The following is a 22,159-nucleotide window of genomic DNA, read 5'->3' as shown; positions in this document are numbered from 1 at the left end:
TCCTGTAGGTTTTCGGTTTTAATTTACCCAGGTAAACCTTTGGACCGTATTGGCTTGGGCGGAAATGCGAAGAGGCAATGTTTGCACTGTTTAACTATCTACAAACTCATAAAACGTTATATGGTGTTATACGGTGAAGAAACAGTGGTGAGCAGCCACTCGTTTGGAATGGTAGTTGACGGCAGCCTGAACTATGTTGGGCCCCCTGATGTAGGGCCTAGGCTACTGACCGCTCTACTTGTTGTTAACGTGTTAGAACCTGCACTGTTCTAAGTGAATCATTTAAGACACTTGTCTTGCGAAACCGATTTCAGCAAGGTACGGGTTTAGAAACGGGTTCCTTCTGTTGATAACAGCCCCTGATAGTGTTTGTGTTCCAAAGAGCTACAGCTATAATTGCATTTTATGCAATACATTTTTACAATAGAATTGATGTATGCCATCAATCATCCAAATATGTCACAACACTGCCACCTATTGGACAAATATTGAACTGACTTCACTTGAATGTTTATACTGTGCAAGACGCTAATCGTTAAGACATGTACATGAAATGTAGGTCTTGCAAACATTTATTCAACAAGAAGAAGCTTGTGGAGTGTGAGGTTTGGATCACCAACACAACACAACCTGCCCGGGTCAGTCACTCAGCCAATCTCCCAATGTTCATCTGGGTGTGTTAAAGGAGATATCTGGTGTAAAATGGATCTGGGATATGTTTAGTATACCCCCCCGCTGGTAATATATCCAAACATTTGGCAAATATCCTTTTAAATCATTTTTCTACCACACTGGCCAGAAGGTGGGATGTGCACACAGCTACTCTTTAGAATGGTGTAACTGTACAGCCAGGCCTCCTACAACCTCTTGCCGTCAAGAGGTTGTACCGTCAACAAGGAGCTGACCAGTGACACGAGAGTTCAGGTCCAACCAAGGGTTCCCTTGGTTGGACCTGAGCGGTGAGCCATCAGGGTCGGAGACGTTCATGTTAAGAACACCCTTTTATACGAAGACACTGCAAACGACCAACCATCTCAAACAATAGAAAAAGTGCTGCTCGAACAAGTTCCTTAAACCAACCTGGACGTAGTGAGGAGTAGCTAAAGGAAATGAGAGGTGAGTAAATTCTTTGTTTTTATATCCTAATAGAATTAGTGGTAGTAAAGCGCACGGTAGCAGAAAATGCATCACAACAAAGTAAGTGCAGAAGATCAGCGCTTAAACAAAGCAGTGCTCCAGTCAGCCAATGAGATGAGGTGGAGGAGGAGAGCGCCCTCAGTGCTTGTGAGCATGGGGGGAAGGTGGGGTTGGGGGTAAAGCCTTAACGCCTCACAGTAAATATGAACCCTTTTTAAACACAACGCCTTGATCATGCTTCCTGAGAACCATCTCTCTTCACTCTCCTCAGAAGCTGTGTGAGTTGGACCCTAGGCTGTGCCAAGTTGTCTTCCTGTTTACGTTGTTTAACATGCAACTCTGTGGTGTCTCCATCAGGACGGAGACAGGAAGAAGGGCAGATCCACGACGGTGAAGCAAGCCAACGGCAACTGGGGCTGTGAGTGAAACAACAATACAAGTCTCTGGTACTGCAGCTTCGTCAATTGACCAGGAACATACAGGTGTCAAATACAGGTCCCATAGAAAACACACCATGGCTTACTCTGCCCCTGTCATAACTACTGCTGTATGTATGTAGCGTAGAATACACTTTCCACCCATCGGAGGGTGGTGGTTCCAAGACCAGGAGACCATGGATGCAGTGCACAAAAACGACTATGTATCTTGGTTTTGAGGGCAGCATGGACACTGAGCACCGGCTTTAAAGGGTTCATCATCAAGCTATCGCTCATCATCTAGCAATTCCTGCCCTGTTGTTAACACTAGAGCAGGATTGGGCCCCTAATGGTTTTCCGTTAGAGCAAAGCAGGAATTTCCTCCGTCATTTCCCCCCCATAATAGAACTGAACTCCTGGAAGTCAATGACACAGCAACTTCTTCAAGGATAAGCGAGACTAACACACTTCTGTCTTTCACTTGCACTCACATGTTTGAAGATGTATCAAATTATGTAGAAGATGAATGTGATGACGTTTGAAATCTTATCGGGTGAACTACTTGCTTCAGGATGTTTGGACAATCTTCATGTTTTGTGGGCAATATTGGTTACATAGAAGGGAACTAAAGCGTGCTCCAAGTTTTTCGCTGGGTCTGTAGAAGATCAACCACTCAGCCAGTGATTGCTTGCTTAAAAGTCAATAATCAGATGAAAGACAATGAAAAGCCATTCATTGAGACATGTCCCTGAGCTACCTATGCTGACTTCTCTTTCTTATTTTGAAGTCCACTCAATGGAAGATCTCTTTAATATTAATACTGTTTCAATTTCATAATCACCACGCAGTTCGTTTATTTTTGTAAATCCTTATATTTTTCCCTTTTTATAGTTTTATAGTTAATAAATAACACGGACATGCAGTGTTGTGCCTGAACGCGTTCATTGAACGATAGTTCATGAACTCGTTCGTATTTTGGGCGAACGTGAACTGAACGTACTGTACAACTGCCGGATGAACGTTACTGTGAACTCCGGTGTCTGTGAACGGCACGCTCTCTCGGTTTAACTTCAAAGTGGGGGGGTTATTTGTTTATCAACACGGCGGATGCGCGCGCAGAACGCTGGGTTGTTTTGACCGGTTGCCATGGTTATCTCCGTGTGGTTAATTTGCAGTTGCGGTGTTGTCAGCTGTGAACTTAGTTCAACATTTTGAATTATGAACGTTTAACTGAACTAGTTCGTTTTAAAATTTGTGAACTGAACTTTGAACTAGTTCACGTAGAAAGTGAACTTTCCCAACACTGCGGCCATGTTATACATCAGAAATGTATGCAAAATTTCTGATGCTTTTGGTGGGTTTCAGGACAATGTTGAAAGCCCTGAGAGGTGCACTCGCAGCTGATCGAAGGACAACAACACCCACTCCCCTTTCAAAGGACATCGCCACCCTACTACCACCGCCGCCATGGGGGAATGGAGCTTCCTGGGTGACCTGTTCCAACACCTCCAGGCCCGCTCGCCCATGCTGGGTCGCTTCTGGCTCTTCATCATGCTCGTCTTCCGCATTCTGGTCCTAGGCACCGTGGCGTCTGACCTGTTTGACGACGAGCAGGAAGAGTTCTCCTGCAACACCCTGCAGCCGGGCTGCAAGCAGGTGTGCTACGACCATGCCTTCCCCATCTCCCTGTACCGGTTCTGGGTCTTCCACATCATCCTCATCTCCACCCCGGCAATGTTCTACCTGATGTACGCCATGCACCACCTCTCCAAGAAAAGGCACTCCTCGTCCGCCGACGGCACCGCCTCCACCTGCAGCCAGGATATCCCAGGGGAGAGGCGCCTGAGGCAGCTCTACCTGGTGAACGTGGCCTTCCGCCTGATGGCCGAGGTGGGCGTGCTGGTGGGCCAGTGGTGGCTGTACGGCTTCAGGCTGGAGGCCCAGTTCCCGTGCAGCCGCTTCCCCTGACCTTACACGGTGGACTGCTTCACCTCCAGGCCCGCCGAGAAGTCTGTCTTCCTGGTGTTCTACTTTGGCTTGGGCGTGGTGTCGGGCGCCTCCAGCCTGGTGGAGCTCCTCTACGCCGTGGTCAAGTGGTTCTGCCCCAGGAGACAGTGGTGGCGCCTAAAACTGGAGCGGTCCTACGGCTCGCAGAACCTCAGCAACCTGTGGAAACAGGAGGAGGAGGCGAACCTGAGGTTTGTGGGAGGGGGAAAGGCGCTGTCCGGCAGTGTGCTGAACAGCGCAAGGGTGAAGGCAGGCCCCATGAGGAGCAGCGGTGCGAGGAAGACCTCCAGTGTCGGACACAAGAGCTACAGGCTCCCCAGCAGCCGGTCCTTCGTGGCGTGAGACAGGGCTGCGATAAATCGTGATACGTACATGTGGGATATTCGTATCGCTGGACGGCTATATAAAAATCACTTTGGTGCCTTTGCCAGTGTTGCCTGTGTGCTACTACGGTTTATTTTCTTTAAATTAGCCAATAACTATTTTATTTAAATCTAAGGGCTTGGAAAGATGTACATAAATATATGAGACAAGTACATAATTTATTTATCTTCATATGCAGTGTGGGAAGAATTTAAAATAGTAGCAGGTGAAACTGTTGACACCGGACTGGTCGGACTTGGGCGCCTAGCAACGGCGGCGCCCATGTCGGCTGCCGCTACATTGGCTCACATCGTTTTCGCCAAACTAGGAAATAAGGCATGAATACAGCATCAAAACAAGATAAATCTATAATAACAGTAAAGCGGAACATCGCTAGACCACATCTACGACCGTCAGTTTGTGTTGACACTTCGTGGTTTCAGCGGTTTTGGGTCAGTAAACACCGAAGCGCTAACCACTCTACACAACCTCGGTCAGTTGGTCTCAGCGGAGGTACCCACCAGCACAGACCGCCCCAGGGAGCGCCGGAGGCGGTGTGACAAGAAACAGAAGCACGGCTGTCGCGGTGGTATAGCAGCAAAGCTAAAGGCTAACCCTTTCAGATCGCCGCTTCCATCTATCCTGCTTGCCAATGTACGCTCTCTAGAGAACAAACTGGACTACCTGAAGCTGGATTTATCCACCAAACGGGGAATCAGAGACTGCTGTGTTTTCATTTTTACAGAGACATGGCTAAACTCATCGGTCTCGAACGTTGCCATTAACCTGGAAGGGCTTACTGCACTTAGAGCAGACAGAAGCTGCGCTCTCACCGGTAAATCACGAGATGGGGGTGTGTGCGTCTACACAAAAAACAGCTGGTGTAACAAAGCTAATATGATCGTAAGTCATTGCTCCACGGACATTGAGTTTATAATTATTAAATGCAGACCATTCTACCTCCCAAGAGAATTCTCAATAGTAATCATCGCAGCAGTTTACATACCTCCTATTGTAAATACCAAGGAAGCCCTGTCGGTTCTTTATAATGCCATCAGCAACCTTCAAACCACTCACCCGGAGGGAATTTTTATCGTGGCAGGGGACTTTAATCAAGCCAACATGAAGACTGTCCTCCCACATTTTTACCAGCATGTGGACTTTGCCACCAGGGGAGAGAACACATTGGACTTGGTATATTCTAACGTCAAAAAGGCTTTCAGAGCAGCCCGCCGCCCCACCTTGGCTCCTCAGACCACCTCTCTGTTATGCTGATTCCATCATACAAACCACTGCTCATCAGAGGTAAGCCCAAAAGTAAAACAAGTAAGTGTGGACTGAAGGTGCTATGTCGGCGCTGCAGGACTGCTTTGAGAGGACAGACTGAGACATGTTAAAAGAGGCTGCAACTGACAGTGAACATACAGATGTGAAGGAGTATGCTTCAACCGTGTGTGCGTACATCCTGAAGTGCGCAGAGGATATCGCTGTTACAAAGTCTGTCATAACCAGGGCCAATGACAAACCATGGATGACCAGAGAGGTACGAGCAGCGCTGAGGGAGCGTGATGTCGCATTCAGATCTGGTGACGCCGGGGCTCTCAAAGAAGCAAGAGCCAACCTGAACCGCACCATCAAGGCAGAAAAGCGCACCCAAGGTCAGCAGATCCATGTTTCTTTTCGAACCCGGTTAACACAAGACGTCTATGGCAGGGCATCCAGTCCATCACAGGTTACAAGGCTGCCCCCTCCCCCTGTCAGAACAACATCAGCTTCCTAAACAAACTGAATCAGTTCTTTGGACGGTTTGAGGATTTAAACACCACACTCGCAATAAAAGCTATCCCTCAACCCAACAAGCTGGCACTCAGACTTCAAACAGTGAATGTGCGGAGGACCCTGAGAAAAGTCAACGCAAGGAAGGCAGCAGGCCCCGATAACAACACCTTGCTGATTCAGGATGTTGTTCCATCATGTTACAAGGCTGCCAACATCATACCAGTGCCTAAGAACTCCAACATCACTAACCTGAATGACCTCCGCCCCGTAGCACTGACTTCCATCATTATGAAGTGCTTCGACAGGCTGGTGAAGGACCACATCACCTCCAAGCTCCCACCATCACTCAACCCATTCCAGTTTGCATACCAACCGAACCACTCTACAGAGGATGCCATCTCCTCTGCCTTCCACCTGAGCCTGGAGCACCTGGAGGATAATAACACCCACGTGTGGATGCTGTTTCTGGACTTCAGCTCAGCGTTCAACACGATCATCCCACATGAGCCTCGGCACCCCCTTGTGCAACTGGCTACTAGATTTTCTATCCAACAGAACCCAGTCTGTGCGTGTGAACAATAACATCTCCAGCGCCATCTCCCTGAACACCGGTTCTCCCCAGGGCTGTGTTCTCAGCCCCCTGCGGTTCACCCTGATGAACCACGACTGTCGTCCAAGATTCAGCTCCAACCACTTCTTAAAGTATGCGGACGACACAACTGTTGTGGGCCTCATCCAGGATGACAATGAACTGGCCTACAGGGACGAGGTAAAACATCTGGTGGACTGGTGCAAAGTCAACAACCTGATCCTCAATGTTGAAAAGACAAAGGAGATCATTGTCAACTTCAGAAAATCTCGGCCTTGTCATACAACACTCCACATCAATGACACTGCGGTGGAAGTCGTCAGCAGCATTAAGTTCCTGGGGGTGCAAATGAACAACAAGCTAACCATGTCCCTCAACACCACCTCCCTGGCGAAGAAGGCACAGCAACGCCTGCACTTCCTGCGCTGGATGAGGAAAGTCTCCCTCCCCCCTCCCATCCTGATCACCTTCTACAGAAGCACTATCGAGTCTGCTGACCAACTGCATCTCCGTCTGGTTGGGGGCCTACAAGGCCTTGGAATGGAAGTCTCTGCAGAGAGTGTTGAGAACAGCGGAGAAAATCACCGGGTCCCCGCTCCCCTCCATCCGGGGCATTGGGCAGAAGCACTGCCTGACCGCATCTCCTCTGACTCCACCCACCCTCACACGGACTGTTTTCCATGCTGAACCCTGGCAGGAGGTTTCGCAGCATCCACAGTAGGACACAGACCAAACCACAAAACAACCAAAACAACATGCTAACCTTGACACAGACACAACTCAAAGTGTTGTTTATTTTGAGATGCCCCTGGAATCCCCATGTTTGTTTTTAGTGTAGAGCAAGCTAAAAAAAAAAAAAAAAAATAGTTGATATTTTTCTTTTCTTTTTTTTATCCAAACATTTGATTCGGGGCTAATTAAAAAAGATCTGGGGCTTTAGCCCCGAATAAAACAGCCTAGTGACGCTGTCACACCAAAATTGTACCGGGGGCGAAAATTGTACCGCCTACGTAATCCGCGTTCGAAACATTACGTCATCGTTCGCCACGAATGTCAGCAGGTAAATGGGAACCGGTCTTTGATGAGGGACAACAAGAGGCCATTCCCCAGTTCCAGGCCTACTCAGTAACTTCCTCACTGAAGCAGCAACACTCAAAACAAGGTAAAAATCGTATGAACAGTACTCTTTGACTCTGGCTCGCAAGTGAGCATGATTGACCAGCCCTTGAGAGAGACATTTATCCCCACTCACCCAGTATGACCATGGCATGAATTTCTTGACACAGAGGAAAGGCTCTTTCTGTATGCAGCAAATGGACAGCCCATCCCGTATGATGGATGGTTGGAGCTATCAAAACCTTGCAATACAGGCCCCTTTTCTAGTCAGCCAGCTTCCCCTCCCTAAGCCTTTATTGGGTGCTAATGTTCTCCAAGTGATGATGAATGGGCGAGAATCCTTGATAAGCACTTGGTGTTGAGGAGGAACAGGCAGCAGTGATGGTTTACTTCGTACAGGCCCAAAAGACACCCAACTACAGCATGGCCATGGTCAGAGTTGGTAAAGAGGACGTTATCATCCCAGTGGGAAAAACAGTGCATGTGCGGTGTAGAGTACCACCTACCTTTGACACTTCCAAACCAGTTTTCCTTTATGATCCCTCAGAAGAGAGCACACCCTTGCAACAGTTAAGTGTTGGGGAGGGTATCCTCCCCGACACTTAACTGTTAGGGTGTCCTTGTTAATGTGCCTGTTTCTAACCACACTAAGCATGAGGTAATCCTCCCAAAGAGAATGCAGTTGGGCTCTATTCAACACGTAGCCAAAGTCATTGAAATGGAAAAGCCAGAGACACAACAGGTTGAGAAACCACAGGGTACAACAGTTAGGGCTGAAATCCACCATATCACCACTGTTACGATACTAGGAATAGGGTTCGTTTTAGGGTGCTTAGGGTTAAGGTCAGTAGTGACGTCGCACAGAGGGGGTGGTGTTGAGGTGTTTATCAAAGTTAAGTAGCAACAGCTGAGTGGGCAGGAGACTCTCAAGAGTTTGAAACTGAGTGGAGAGTCTGGAGTCGGGAGGTGAGATTCGGAGTGAAAGAGAGTAACCCGATGGACATACGTTGCTTGGCGACTTCGATGAGATTGAACATGGTGAATTAAAAGACTGGATCAAGGCGCGGGCTGGTCAGCGGGACTGACGGTTCACCCAACCGGGACGAGGAGCCGGTGCGGAGTGTGAGTGTGAGAGACGGAGCTGTACGCCTATGGTGGTTGTGGACCCGTGGTGAGTACCGCGCACCTAACCCCCTACATAGGTTAGATTGAACTCACCCAGGGAAAAATTAGGAACAATGCTCAAGTTCAGCACACCACGTAGGGACAGACATAGGTTACGGGCTGTCTACCTGGGTAATAACGAGCGAGGTAGGTCGGCATCGTAACAACCACCACTGAGACCCCCTGAATGAGCCCTGGTGAGCACCCGTTGACCTCAGTCATCTTGAACTTGAACATCAGCGGACGGTTGAGGAAATGCTGTATGAGGAGATTGCGGTATTCGCCCATGACGGCAACGACATAGGGTGTACTCCATCTCTCCAGATGTCGGTCAGACTTAAAGGGATAAGGGTGGAGATATGAAGGTTATATGAAGTAAATAATTCTATGTATTATAAAATCAGTTCATCCTAGCCTGAGAAAAGGCAGAAAGTGTCTCTCTGGCTCAAAAGTAAGAAATCCTCCAACTACCACAGTGCATTGCGCTCGCTGCACTGCCCGCCGGTTTGGAGGGGGAAGGACCCATTATACTAGCGTGAGTGGTAGCATGAGCAAACTTTGTGCAAACATATTCCTGTGATAAGTTGAGTAGTTTAGACTTCTGCTCTCGTTTTTTCAAATGCATAAAATCACAGCAACCAACATGAATTTGAAGGTTTATTCATGAAAAATTATGACCTATTTACAAAAATAAAACGTGTAGGGTGCGTTTGCTTGAGTCAAATTAGTCACAGCTCATCTTGAGTTGTGACACAAGTACTGTGGCAGTACCGTGGCTACCAGGAGACAGTATACTGTCTCCTGGTAGCCACGGTACTGCCTATCTTTTGCTGAGTAATTAGCTCTGATGGCAGGAAGCCGATACTGTCCAAGAAAGAAAGAGAACAACATTAACAAAGCAAGATAAATGATGCCTTGAGTAGCCTATTCAGCATTACACAGACTTAGAGCTAACGTAACGTAGCCTATGCTCTGCCAATAAGATGTCGGCTACTTTCGGAAAACTACATTGTCACGTTCCCCGGGACTCAAAACTATTGTAGCCAATGTGTTAGTAAAAAACAACAACACTTACTATATGCTCAGACGTCTGTTTCTCCCGGCGGGCTTTGGCTGGCATTTCCACTTTACTTTCTGGGTCCAGAAATATGTATCCAATACCCAACTGTTCAGATGAGGCGTAAAGCCTGGGTGAGAGGTTACACACATGGCCCCGTCCTCGCCAGATTCAGACATTTATTCTAGAAGAAACTGGCATCGCTGAAATGCTGCAGCACAGGGACTCTGTGCTAGTGTTTATAGGCGAACAGAGCAAACCGGCGCGCTCCGGCTCCTCGTCCTCGGCACCGAGCGGCTTGTTCAGCTGCAGCCGCAGCAGCCTCCTGGCTGTATTCTGGCTCGTACAAATAGCCCTGAATGTCCGAATCCAACAATAGATTCTCAAAATCCACTTCGGCTGTTTCACATTGCAAATTTGTTCTCTAGCTAAGCGGTGAAGAAACATGGCAGACATTGTGTTTACATCTCGTACGCGAGCTCCCGCAACCCCCTCATTCCTTATTGGTGGGCTCACAAATTTGCGGAACCAGTGGTTTGTAGTCCTTGGCCCTTCTAGCAGGCAAGCAAAGTTTTACTGAGATGACGTCAAACGCGTCATTTGACGTCATCTCAGGAGAAAATTAGATCAGGAAAGATGGGCCAAGGGAAGACTGGGTTAGACTGAGGGAAACAAAAACTTTTCTATTTATTAAAATAGCGATTTTATAATGATTGAACACCGGTTCTGAATCGGTGAAGTATCCCTTTAAAGACGATATCCCTGTTGAAGTCTTATACTTCCATCCCAAAGCCCCTGTACAAGGAAGTAAAAGAGTATGTCAAATTTGATAGTGAAAGGATGGATTGTGAAGTCACACTCACCTTATGCCGCACCTATTGTTTGTGTAAGAAAAAAGGATGGATCATTGCTTCTTTGTATCAACTATCGACTGCTGTACAATAAGGCAGTGCCCGACAAACATCCTCTTCCCAGCATACAGGACCTAATCGACTCACTTGGTGGCTGGTTTTCCATCCTAGACCAGGGCAAAGCCTACCACCAAGGCTTCATTGCAGAGGGGTCCAGACACATGACCGCCTTCACAACCCCTTGGGGTTTATATGAATGCGTCAGAATACCCTTTGCTTTGTCAAATGCGCCAGCAGCTTTTCAAAGAAGCATGAAGGAGATGTTGACACGCTGAGGGATGAGTGTTGCATCCCATATCTAGGTGACCTCCTCTGCTTCTCTAAGTCCTTCAAACAGCATTTTGAAGTTCTGCGCCATGTATGTACTGCGAGCCCTACAGCACCACAGGGTAAAGTTAAGGCCAGAAGAGTGTGAGCTGTTTCGCAAAGAGGTCAGGTATGTGGGGCGGCTGCTGTCTGCAGATGGGGTGAGGGTTGATCCAAAAGATGTAGGAGCAGGGTAGGCCTTGAAGGAGAAAACTGGGGGATGTAAGGAGACTGTTAGGGTTTCTGAGCTGTTACCGATCATACGTACAACACTTCTCACGGATAGCCAGGCCCCTATACGAGCTGCTCCAAACTACAACTAGTTCACCACAACCCAAGCCTGCAAAGGGAAAAACACAGGGCCCTCAACTACACTCACACACCCCAGTGAAGGGGAAGAGCGAACACCAGAAGATACTTGAATGCCTCATTAACATCCTAACCAACCCACCAGTGTTCGGGTACCCAGACTTCAATCAGCCCTTCGTACTCCACAGTGATGCCTCTCTACAGGGCCTGGGGGCGGTCCAGCAGAGCAAAGTTACCACCTTCACAGTGGCAAGTTGAGTTTTTGGCCTTGAAGTGAGCAGTATGTGAAAGTTCAGGGACTACCTGTTTTATGCCCCCCATTTCATTGTCTACACCGTTAATATCCCTTGTCCTACATGATGAGTACAGCTAAGCTTAATGCAGTGGGCCATCGCTGGGTAAGGCAGCTTGCAGACTTTGACCTCGAAATAAGGTACAAACCAGGGAAATTGAATGTTGTTGCAGACATTCTTTCCCACTGACCCCTTGACATCAATGCCTACATGGGTCAGTGTTCTCAGAGATTGTCAAAGGAGGCAGTGTGCGCCACCTGGTAAGGCAGCAGGACAGCCCAGCAGGGGAAAGTAGCATGGGTGGCAGCCCTTAATATCTCATCTCAACCGCAAACTCACACCAAACCTTTCCCAGTAATTGACCACCATGGACTGGCAAGTGAACAGCGAAAAAAGATCCAGTTATTGGAAAAATCCTGGCGTTAAAGGAGGAAAACCCTGAACTAACTGAGGTGGGACGTAGAGCATTGGACAAGCCCACAAGAAATCTCTCAAAAGAGTGGAGCAGACTGCATGTGGAAAATGTCCTATACAGGACATCCTATATAGGAAAACCATTGGTCGCAAACAGCTAGTCTTGCCAGCCACCTATAAACAGACAGCCCTAACCTGCCTGCATGACAACATATGACATGTTGTGTGGAACGAATTTTGAGCCTCGCAAGAGAACGATTTTATTGGCCATATATGAAAAATGATATTGAGGAATACATCACCAGGAAGTGTTGCATTAATCAAAAGAAGCCAGCTGTACATGACGGGCGCTGATGGGGAGCATAATATAAAGCTCACCCCTTCAACTGGTCTGCATTCACTGTCTCCACCTTGAAACCAGCCGTGGTGGATACGAGTATATCCTGGTGGTGGTCGACCACTTCACCAGGTTTGCCCAGGTGTAACGTTTGTGATTGGGTCTAAAGGACACATGTCACGTCAACTGGTTCTCCTATATACACATCAAATATATTCAAATAATAAAATTATAAGATTACATTTACATTTCGGAGCAACATACCTGAAAGACAGGACAAACACATTGGTCTCTTTCAAAGGTATTGTGGCGACTCCTCTGGGGTCGCCACAGGGGATCCTGGGAATTGGGGTTGTCAGTTGACAAAAGGGGCATTTGTCAACTTGTTTCGTTGCTAGGTTTAGTGGGGTTAACGTGTTTGGGGTCTTTATTGGTTGTCTGTTAATTGTGTGTAGTTCCATTGTTGTGTGATGTGTAGTGTAATCAGGACCATTAGTGAGAGTGTTGTGTGTGTTGGTCAGGTGTGTCGTGTTTCTGTTATGTTTGGTGGTGTTCAATAAAGGCAACTCTCGGAGTCGTGCGGTGTATGGGGCACGAGAGTTGCGTAACCGCTTAACCTGGGCTCCCGTCTCGTCCTTCCTGTGCTGCTCGCACAGTATATTGGTGATTTGTACATCAGGATCTGCACGAGTAAAACAAAACACTTACCAACATAGCTAACCAGTAACATGTGGTCAAACTAAAAATGTGAATGAACTCCCTACCAAGTGACAAACTATAAAAACAATAACATATCAATTATACAATATACAATCATCTAATATGTCGAGGTTCATAAAATAAACATACATTCTAGATCTTATAAATAAACTTATAAATCTTCGGGAGCTATTTACAATGCGAACTTACCACATGTCACGTCAACTGGTTCTGACTAGCAACGGCCGCACACACACCTAAGGCGGATGCAGATCTGCAATACCCAATCACACCAGCAGATGGCACTAAAACACCAACAACTGCTCTCATTTGCGAAACTCATGATAACTAATGAACAGTTTTCCATATCTGTTACACAGGCATGCCCTACCAAAAACAAGGCCGGCAAAAACAGCTGCTGACAGAATTTTTAATGACTTTGTCCCTCGGATTGGCTCGCGTCCAAACTCCACTATGATCAGAGCAGAGATTGAAAATGAATTGTTCAGAGCTCTCAAACAGTTTGCAGCCTTGAACCATAAAATAAACTCTCTACCATACCCAAGGTAATCCCGCCCAGAGGTTCAATCGGACTCTGTTACAAATGTTCCGAACTCTGGGTGAGAAGAAGAGAGAAAGCTTGAAGGATCACCTGCCTCACATCATCCATGCATACAACGGTACCAAGCATGAAGTGACAGGCTATTCCCCATATTTCCTGTTATATTGTCATCATCCACGTCTTCCTGTTGACCTTCTATTGGGGTTGGTAGCAGAGGAAGAAGAAAACACAGCCAGCAATGATGCAGAAAAGTGGGCAGAGAAAATGATCGAAGCATACAAAATACCAGCACCAACAGCCAGCAAACAGTGTTATGACAGGAAGAACAGAGGCGTCACTCTACAGCAAGGGGACAGGGTTCTTGTTTGTAATGTCTCTATAAGAGGAGTTCCATGAAAACTGACACCCTACTGGGAGAAAACAATCTATATTGTACGAGAGCAGCTGGTGAAAACCCAGTCTATAAGGTAAGCCCTGAGACAGGAAGCCGTCCCATTGCGCACTCTCCACCCAAACCTGCTGCTCCAAGTAAATGACATACCTGTAGAGCCACCAGTTACAAAGGCCCATTCCAAGTCACAAAGGGGAAATGGAATGTCTGCCAAACCCACAAGGTAAATCAGACAGACGGAGAATGATGACTCAAGTGAATCAGACAATGAAGACGATCAACCGAGATATTGGCTGCGGATATCAAGAATCGAGTATCAAGGAAATTGAATACCCCATCACAGTGTTACCTGTGAGATGTTTGGAATGATAGTTGACGGCAGACTGATCTGTAAAGTATATCTTGGTTAAACAAATGTTGGGCCCCCCTGGTGTCGGTCCTAGGCTACTGACCACTCTACTTTTTTGTATTTGTATCTGCAGGTTTCAGGCCGGGCCAGAGGAAGGTGTGCCTCAGGGGGAATGACAAGCGTGAGGTGAAGGTAGGCCAACTGGCCCCTCTCGGGGGCGCAGTGACCACTGACCACCAGGGAGAGGTCAGCACCGGGAGGAGTCAAACACGCTTCAATTGGTTATTTTAAGAGCCCTCCACCTCCTAAAGCTGGATCTCTTCTTGAGGTGGATTGCAAACTGGAGGCCCCTACATGCGTGATGATGAGGGAGACTGATCTTATTGATCTGATTTAATCTGATTGATGAGTACTGTTTTATCGAGGGGATGGGTTCTGTTTTTTGTTGTTGTTAGAAATGTATGACAAAACCCTGCCTTAGTTAGGGGAAAGACACAAATAACAGAAATTGAAAGTTTGTTTACAAAAACAAGCCTTAGTGGCAATTTGATATCAACTTAGTTTTAGTGAGCATTGTGCTGTCCTGATCTTATCTGTAACCAGCAGTGAGGCTTTGTGTTCTAAAGGTGTCTCTGAACAGGACCAACGTCTGCCTGGTTCAGAACTTTGAAAGGAACAATTACTATTGTGTAGCCTACCCCCTGCAGCCCGTGGGTCAGGTCAGCTGTCAGCTAGTGTGCTGACTGCTCCTCAACAACTGATCACTGTTCAACAATTACAATGCAGCTTTACTGCCACTAAAGGGCGCCCCCAATATATACCAGTCCCTCCAGAAAAATACGGTGTTTTTTGGTGATTTTTGCGGCCAAAAATCCTTGATTATGCGGCACGTTTTCTTAAAAAATGCGATGAAACATGCAGCATATTTATGCAATTTTATGCAATGAAATTGCGGGAACTTGCAAAAATTGCGGGAGCTTGCGAAAAATACAGCTTTTCGATGAAGTTCACGTCGCGTAATTACGTCACTTCATACAAATGGCTGCTCTTGTGTGAAGTAAACGCAACATTTTTCAACTTTCTGCTAAGATATATGTGACTTTTTTGCAACGAAAATGTGGGGATTATGAAATCATGCAAGCCCCGCATATTTTGCGCGGAAATCGGCAATTTATGCGGTAAAAGTGCGGCATATTTGAAAAAATGCGGCCCCCGCATGAATATGCAGACTTTGGCTGATTAAGTGTTGAATTATGCGATCACATAATCGCGTTTTTCTGGAGGGACTGATATACAAGTGTATAAATAGAGCTCGTAAGTCCGCCCCTTCCGGTAGAAGGGGCGGACTTCTACCGGTACCTTTGAGATCGTAAAATATGAACGGTTTCAATGGAGAGAAAGTAATTATTTTCTCTTCCCAGTCTTTATATGCCCTGGATTACACATATGTTGTTTGTGGATTTAAATGATCATTTTTCATCTCAAGAGTTTGACCGTTTATTGTGCAATTGTTCAGTTCAAGGCTGTAGAGAAAACACAATGAGAAAGACTACATGTCTCGTATGTGACGTCACGCTCCCTGCGACTGGCGTGGACAAGTCCGACAATCTCCATAACTGAAAACGTAACTGAAAATCTACACATGCCTCGACTTCTAATGGTTTTCACCTCTTTCGATGCTGTTATCCTCCCCTTGGAAAAGAGTGGTGAAGTGGAGCAGTGAGATCGCCATGTTTGTACAAGAGTGGTGGTGACGTATATCATTCGCGTTGAGAGCATCGAGGGGCTTTAGTTCACAAAGCGGCCTCACACAAAACCTAACATTATCAAACTTCCTCGCAAATTTCTTTTGTTTTCTTTGCATGAAGATTTTTATTAGGATCCACAAAAAACATATTTGTAATCCAGGGTATATAAAGAGTGGGACCAGAAAATAATTACTTTCTCTGCATTGAAACCCATTCATATTTTACGATCTCAGAGGTCCCATGGGGATCTACCGAAAGGGGCGTACTTACGAGCTCTATACAAGTCTGCATATTATGTTAATATGCTGATTTATATATTTCTTTACATATATTTCTGGTCAGTAAAACTAAAAATGGGGCTAACATATCCAAAAAATTCAGACACACGCCACACTCATGGACATACACACACACACACACCCACAAGCACACGCATACACTCATGGACTTACACACCCACAGGCACACACACCCACACATGCACAGACTCTCACAGAAACACACAAATGGATGTACATATACACGCATACACAAGTACACACACAAACACACACATAGATGGTATGGTACAAAATGGATGTACATACATCCACAAATGGACAATCTCTCTTCCACTCTCTTGCCATGTCAAATCAGGTGTTTATTGTGCCATAAAATCTTGCTGTATCTTGCAAGATATAAGCTAAAGATGGGTAGCTTGCCTGAGTTGGCGACAGCTGTGGATTCAAGATTGATTCAAAAAAAGTTATGTCCCCCTCTGTTTGAATTCAAAGCCCAGTGAGAGAGGACTTGATCATATATACAGTGTACATAATTACATAATACTTTGCATGAAACATGACAGCAGTCAATGTCCTTTTATTGTTTATAAATTCAAACCACCAGGCTTGTGAAACAAATACTCTTGAAGAAACACTCTTCATAGAGAGTGACATTGAAGATAATTCATGGACACGTCTTCCCGAAGACTTCCCATTTCCCTATTGCTCTCTCCTCTCTCCCTCTCCCTCCATCTAGTTTTATTTCCTAGTGCTAGCCCTAAATAATATCTTGCCTAGGGCCCATGTTTTCGAGAGCTGACCCTGGCTATTGTTGAGCGATCGGTTTTAAAAGCTGACAGTCTGTTATGGTATGAAATGAACCGAAAGGGTGTCATGCAACTCCGAGAGCGGCAGGGAACTGTTGTGGTTCAAGGCTAGGATGAGACGGGATGTAATCACCCCAGGAACATGCTGGGGAGTCAAACCTAAACACAACGCTATGTTCTTGTCTCCTGAGACCAACTCTCTTCACTCTCCTCACCAGGGGCGCTGCCTGGCGGGGAAAAGTGGTACTGATTCTAAGGGCCCAGCCCAACGCAGCACGGCCCACGGCCCGCGGATGGCAATTAATAATATAATATATTATTGCCTTTTTTTTTTTTTTTGAAATGTCTTGAAATGTTTTTTGTTTTGAAAAAACAGTCGATTGATGTTTGATGGGGGGGGCCCAAAATTAGAATCTTTCATAGGGCCCAAAATTCCTGGCAGCGCCCCTGCTCCTCACCCTACCCTTCCTTGTTTGGCCTTGTTTGATCATAAAGCCTTGATTGGGCTGTGCCTTGTGTGTTCCTGTTTCAGTTGTTTAACATGCGACTCTGTGGTGCCTCCATCAGGACGGAGACAGGAAAAAGGGCAGGTCCACGACGGTGAAGCAGCCCAACGGCAAATAGGGCTGGGAGTGAAACGACAATACAAGTCTCTGTTGCTGCAGCATCGTCGATTGACCAGGAACATACAGGCGTCAAATACCGTTCCCATAGAAAACACCTCATGGCTTACTCTGCCCCTGTCATCACTACAGCTGCTGTATGTATGTAGCGTAGAATACGGTCTCCACCCATCGGAGGGTGGTGGTTCCAAGAACAGGAGACCATGGATGCAGTGCACAAAAACGACTTTGTATGTTGGTTCTGAGGCAGCATGGACAGATAAAACCCTGTCTCTGTATTTTTACACAATGTTGTTTGCATTGTATGATTTATCATTCAGATCTTTCCTTTTTGTAGGGCCCTTGTAACTAAAAGGGCATGCATAAATATGTTGATATTGACACAGAATTGGGGGGCTATACTGTAATAAAGTACTTTTGCTGAGCTTAAATATTGAGTCTGCTCGGGTGTCCAGGCAGTATTCTCAGATGATCTCAGATGCATTTTACAAAAAAGTATTATCATTATTATCATAATCTTATATTATAATTGATGCCAAAGGGCAGTTCCAACTGGTTTCTGGTCGAAAGTCTAACTGGATGTGGGCAAGTACTTCAGGTCTAATTTACAGGTAATCAGTGGGTTGCACAGCGTCTACAAGTTGTATCTCTAGATTAAAGATTTGTGTCATGCCCTTTACAGCAGGGCACACCCACACTGCCAATTATATGTAAACTGTTCACTGTAAGAGGATTTCTTTTAATTATATCAATAGTGTAGGATAAATAAAATTTGGTCCGTTTTTGCTTTTATATTATTTACAAGTATATAGATCAAATTTTATATAGATCACCAAGAACAATTAACTAAACTAAAGCACGGCAGAGGTTCTACAAATATACCTGAATACATAATAATAAAGGTGTAAAATCTTTTAATTCGAAGTTCATCAAGTTTGTCATCTTTTGTCTGGTTAATATTTGATTAACTCGAAAGTTGATCTTATCTTGTGTCTCGTTATAGTTTAAATGGCTAACTGTTTTACAGAGTCAAGTGCTATGTTTTGTATTTCCCTCAATCAAATAAGTCTTAAAGAGTTGAGAGAGAATTGTCCCTTCCTTGAGAAATATTGTTTGATATGAACAATGTATTGGCAAACTATATGTCAGCAACAACAACAACCATTTTATGTACGCAACTTAATTTCTTTATTCATGGTGGTCAAAGTTCTCTTGTAAAGAAAGGGAATAAATGAATGCAATATGATACGGTACTGCTGAGCTGGCAAGTTGTTTCTTGGCGGACTCACAACTTCCTCTCATTCGGGACCTGGCTTTAAAGGGTTCATCATCAAGCTATCGCTCATCATCTAAACATTTGTTATAAACAGCACAGCAGGATCGGGCCCCTGATGGCAACCGATTAGAGCAGAGCAGGAATTTCCTTTTGACCAGTCATTTCCCTCCCATAATAGAACTGAACTCCTAAACTCATTGACACAGCGACTTCTTCAAGGAAAAGCGAGACTTGGGTAAGTAACACTCTGCCACTGTCTCTTGGCATTCACATGTTTGAGGATGTATCAAGTGATGTAGAAGATGAATGTGAAGTTGTTTAAATCTGATCGGGTGAATAACTTGCTTCAGGTTGTTTGGACAATCTTCATGTTTTGTGGGCAATATTGGGTACATAGGAGGGAACTAAAGCGTGCTTCAAGGTTTTCTCTCCGTCAGTGTGATTGCTTGCTTAAAAGTCAAGAATCCGATGAAAGACAATGCAAAGCCATTCATTGAGACATGTCCCTGAGCTACCTATACTGACTTCCCTTTCCTTTCTTTAAGTTCACTCAATGGAGCTCTCTACTATTATTACTGTTTTCAATTTCCCTGCAGTATTTTTTTTTTGTTGTAAATCCTCATATCTTTCCCTTTTTAGTTTTATAGTTAATAAATAACACGGACAGGTATACATTTCTGATGCATGTGATTTCGGTGGGTTTCAGGACAAAAAAAGCCCTGAAAAAAGTTGAAAGCCCTGAGAGGTGCACTCGCAGCTGATCGAAGGACAACAACACCCACTCCCCTTTCAAAGGACATCGCCACCCTACTACCACCGCCGCCATGGGGGAATGGAGCTTCCTGGGTGACCTGTTCGAACACCTCCAGGCCCGCTCGCCCATGCTGGGTCGCTTCTGGCTCTTCATCATGCTCGTCTTCCGCATTCTGGTCCTAGGCACCGTGGCGTCTGACCTGTTTGACGACGAGCAGGAAGAGTTCTCCTGCAACACCCTGCAGCCGGGCTGCAAGCAGGTGTGCTACGACCATGCCTTCCCCATCTCCCTGTACCGGTTCTGGGTCTTCCACATCATCCTCATCTCCACCCCGGCAATGTTCTACCTGATGTACGCCATGCACCACACTTCCAAGAAAATGCCCTCCTCGTCCGCCGACGGCACCGCCTCCACCTGCAGCCAGGACATCCCAGGGGAGAGGCGCCTGAGGCAGCTCTACCTGGTGAACGTGGCCTTCCGCCTGATGGCCGAGGTGGGCGTGCTGGTGGGCCAGTGGTGGCTGTACGGCTTCAGGCTGGAGGCCCAGTTCCCTTGCAGCCGCTTCCCCTGCCCGTACACAGTGGACTGCTTCACCTCCAGGCCCGCCGAGAAGTCCGTCTTCCTGGTGTTCTACTTTGGCGTGGGCGTGGTGTCGGGCGCCTCCAGCCTGTTGGAGCTCCTCTACGCCTCTGTCAAGTGGTTCTGCCCCAGGAGACAGGAGCAGCGCGGCATGCTGGATAGGTCCTATGGCTCGCATAACCTCAGTAACATACAGAAACAGGAGGAGGAGGCGAACCTGCGGTTTGTGGGAGGGGGGAAGGCAATGTCCGACAGCGCGCTGAGCAGCGCGAGGATGAAGGCAGGCCCCGTGAGGAGCAGCGGCGCGAGGAAGACCTCCGGCGTCGGACACAAGAGCTACAGGCCCCCCAGCAGCCGGTCCTTCGTGGCGTGAGACGGGGCTGCGATAAATCGTGATACGTACATCACAGCGAATATAGACATAAAGGTTGTACTCTTTATTTATTTTTAAATCACTTTGATGCCTTTGCCAGTGGTGCATCATGCGAGAGGATATCCAAACAGATCTAGGCAGATGCACTCCACTACAAAATCACCCCATTCGTTATACAATGATCAAACAAAAATCGTAATATCGCAATTCGATTTTTTCTTTTTCTCCATATCGTGCAGCCCTAGCTTGAGAGGTCTCCTCCCGTGCCCAGCCCTCATATGGGCAGAGGGGAACACCGGGATCGCCGGCGATTGTAAGATCGGACGGCAAACGCTCTGACCGCTGAGCTAAAAGCCTGGAGTCATCCGGGTCCGTGGTTGTTGTGGTCCTAAAGCTTTGTGAGTGAGGTTTACCTTGGAGGAACATACATTTTACTCACCTCTAGTATTCTAATTAGGAGGATTCTAGAGAGAGAGGGTCAGGGGGGTTATAATCGACTATGATTATGTTAATTAACACAGACACAACACCCAAGGAAACTAACGCTGGTCAGCTTTGTTGCAGTATCCCTGATTACTGCACTGAAGGCCTGCTAAACACAGATCACAGCACCTTACACAGTACCTCAGCCAGTCCTAGGCCAGGGATTCATTGGCTGACTGATTGATTGATTGATGTGACGAGGCCGCTGATAACAGGTTTTGTCTGATCGCAAACATTGGAGACGGGGTTTAAACGTGACTAGCAAGACTCCTTTGCGGCACTAATGATGAGTCCTTCATCTTTTAGTCCTTCATCAGTCCTGGGACAAGGATGCAATCAAGGATAACTGGATGCTTTTCAACTGAACATCATCCTAAGCATGACTTGTTGTCATGTCATGAAGTAATTATGGAGTGTATTTGAATTACTGTGTATTTTAATTATTTGAAAAACGCCTCTTTGATTTTTTGGACACTATGAACTGCAAATTAGCAATAATTTGTTTTTGTATACCGAGTTGAATAAAAAGTTAATCTATATGTTTGGTTAATACTTTTGTTAAACTGTAATAAATTGAAGGACAACTATGGGTGGGAGATTAATGATACATGATATATGATCATGATTATTTTCACGCCCATATTTCTGCAATATTTATCACTTGTATTTATGACACATCCTATTAAATTGTTTGTGTTTACTGAACCACACCTTTTGTTAAAACGGTCATAAGTTTTAAGTTGTTTTGAAATAGTTGCGACAATAAAACAAGGCCTTTGGGTTCAAGTGTGAGTGTAATGTGTCCGCTATGTGGCAGCAGAGCTTCACACAAAAATCCAGTCGCCGGCTGCTATTACCTCGCTCAATTTACTTGCTGCGTTGTTCTTAATGAGATAGAAACGCTTAACATAGTTAGTGCAATTCCGGAGGCTTCTCACTCATTGCATGAGGTTCCGTTGTTTTGTGCATTGCAGCTATGGTATACTCCCAGTTGTGTTGTCTACTGGGAGAGCTCAGCCCATCGACTCGTTCGAATG

At 46.1% G+C, this 22,159-nt stretch overlaps 2 protein-coding genes across 2 annotated transcripts; both read left to right on the top strand.

The window, feature by feature from the left end:
* Nucleotides 1-3,020: 3,020 nt before the first annotated feature.
* On the top strand, nucleotides 3,021-3,902 carry LOC307089879 (gap junction delta-3 protein-like; the record flags this gene model as incomplete). Its single annotated transcript, XM_079756350.1, is given in 2 exon segments — nucleotides 3,021-3,518; nucleotides 3,522-3,902. Coding segments are annotated over 2 exon segments (879 nt in total).
* A 15,173-nt stretch (nucleotides 3,903-19,075) lies between these two features.
* On the top strand, nucleotides 19,076-21,914 carry LOC307090772 (gap junction delta-3 protein-like). The gene is made up of 2 exons (XM_079757539.1): nucleotides 19,076-19,168; nucleotides 19,640-21,914. The coding sequence occupies exon 2, from the start codon at nucleotides 19,758-19,760 to the stop codon at nucleotides 20,637-20,639; it is 882 nt and encodes a 293-aa protein (XP_079613665.1). The 5' UTR covers nucleotides 19,076-19,168; nucleotides 19,640-19,757; the 3' UTR covers nucleotides 20,640-21,914.
* Nucleotides 21,915-22,159: the final 245 nt, after the last annotated feature.

This window comes from Pollachius pollachius (assembly GCF_949987615.1).
Source record: "Pollachius pollachius genome assembly, chromosome: 19".
NCBI lineage: Eukaryota > Metazoa > Chordata > Actinopteri > Gadiformes > Gadidae > Pollachius > Pollachius pollachius.
This window is presented reverse-complemented; position numbering and strand designations above follow the sequence as displayed.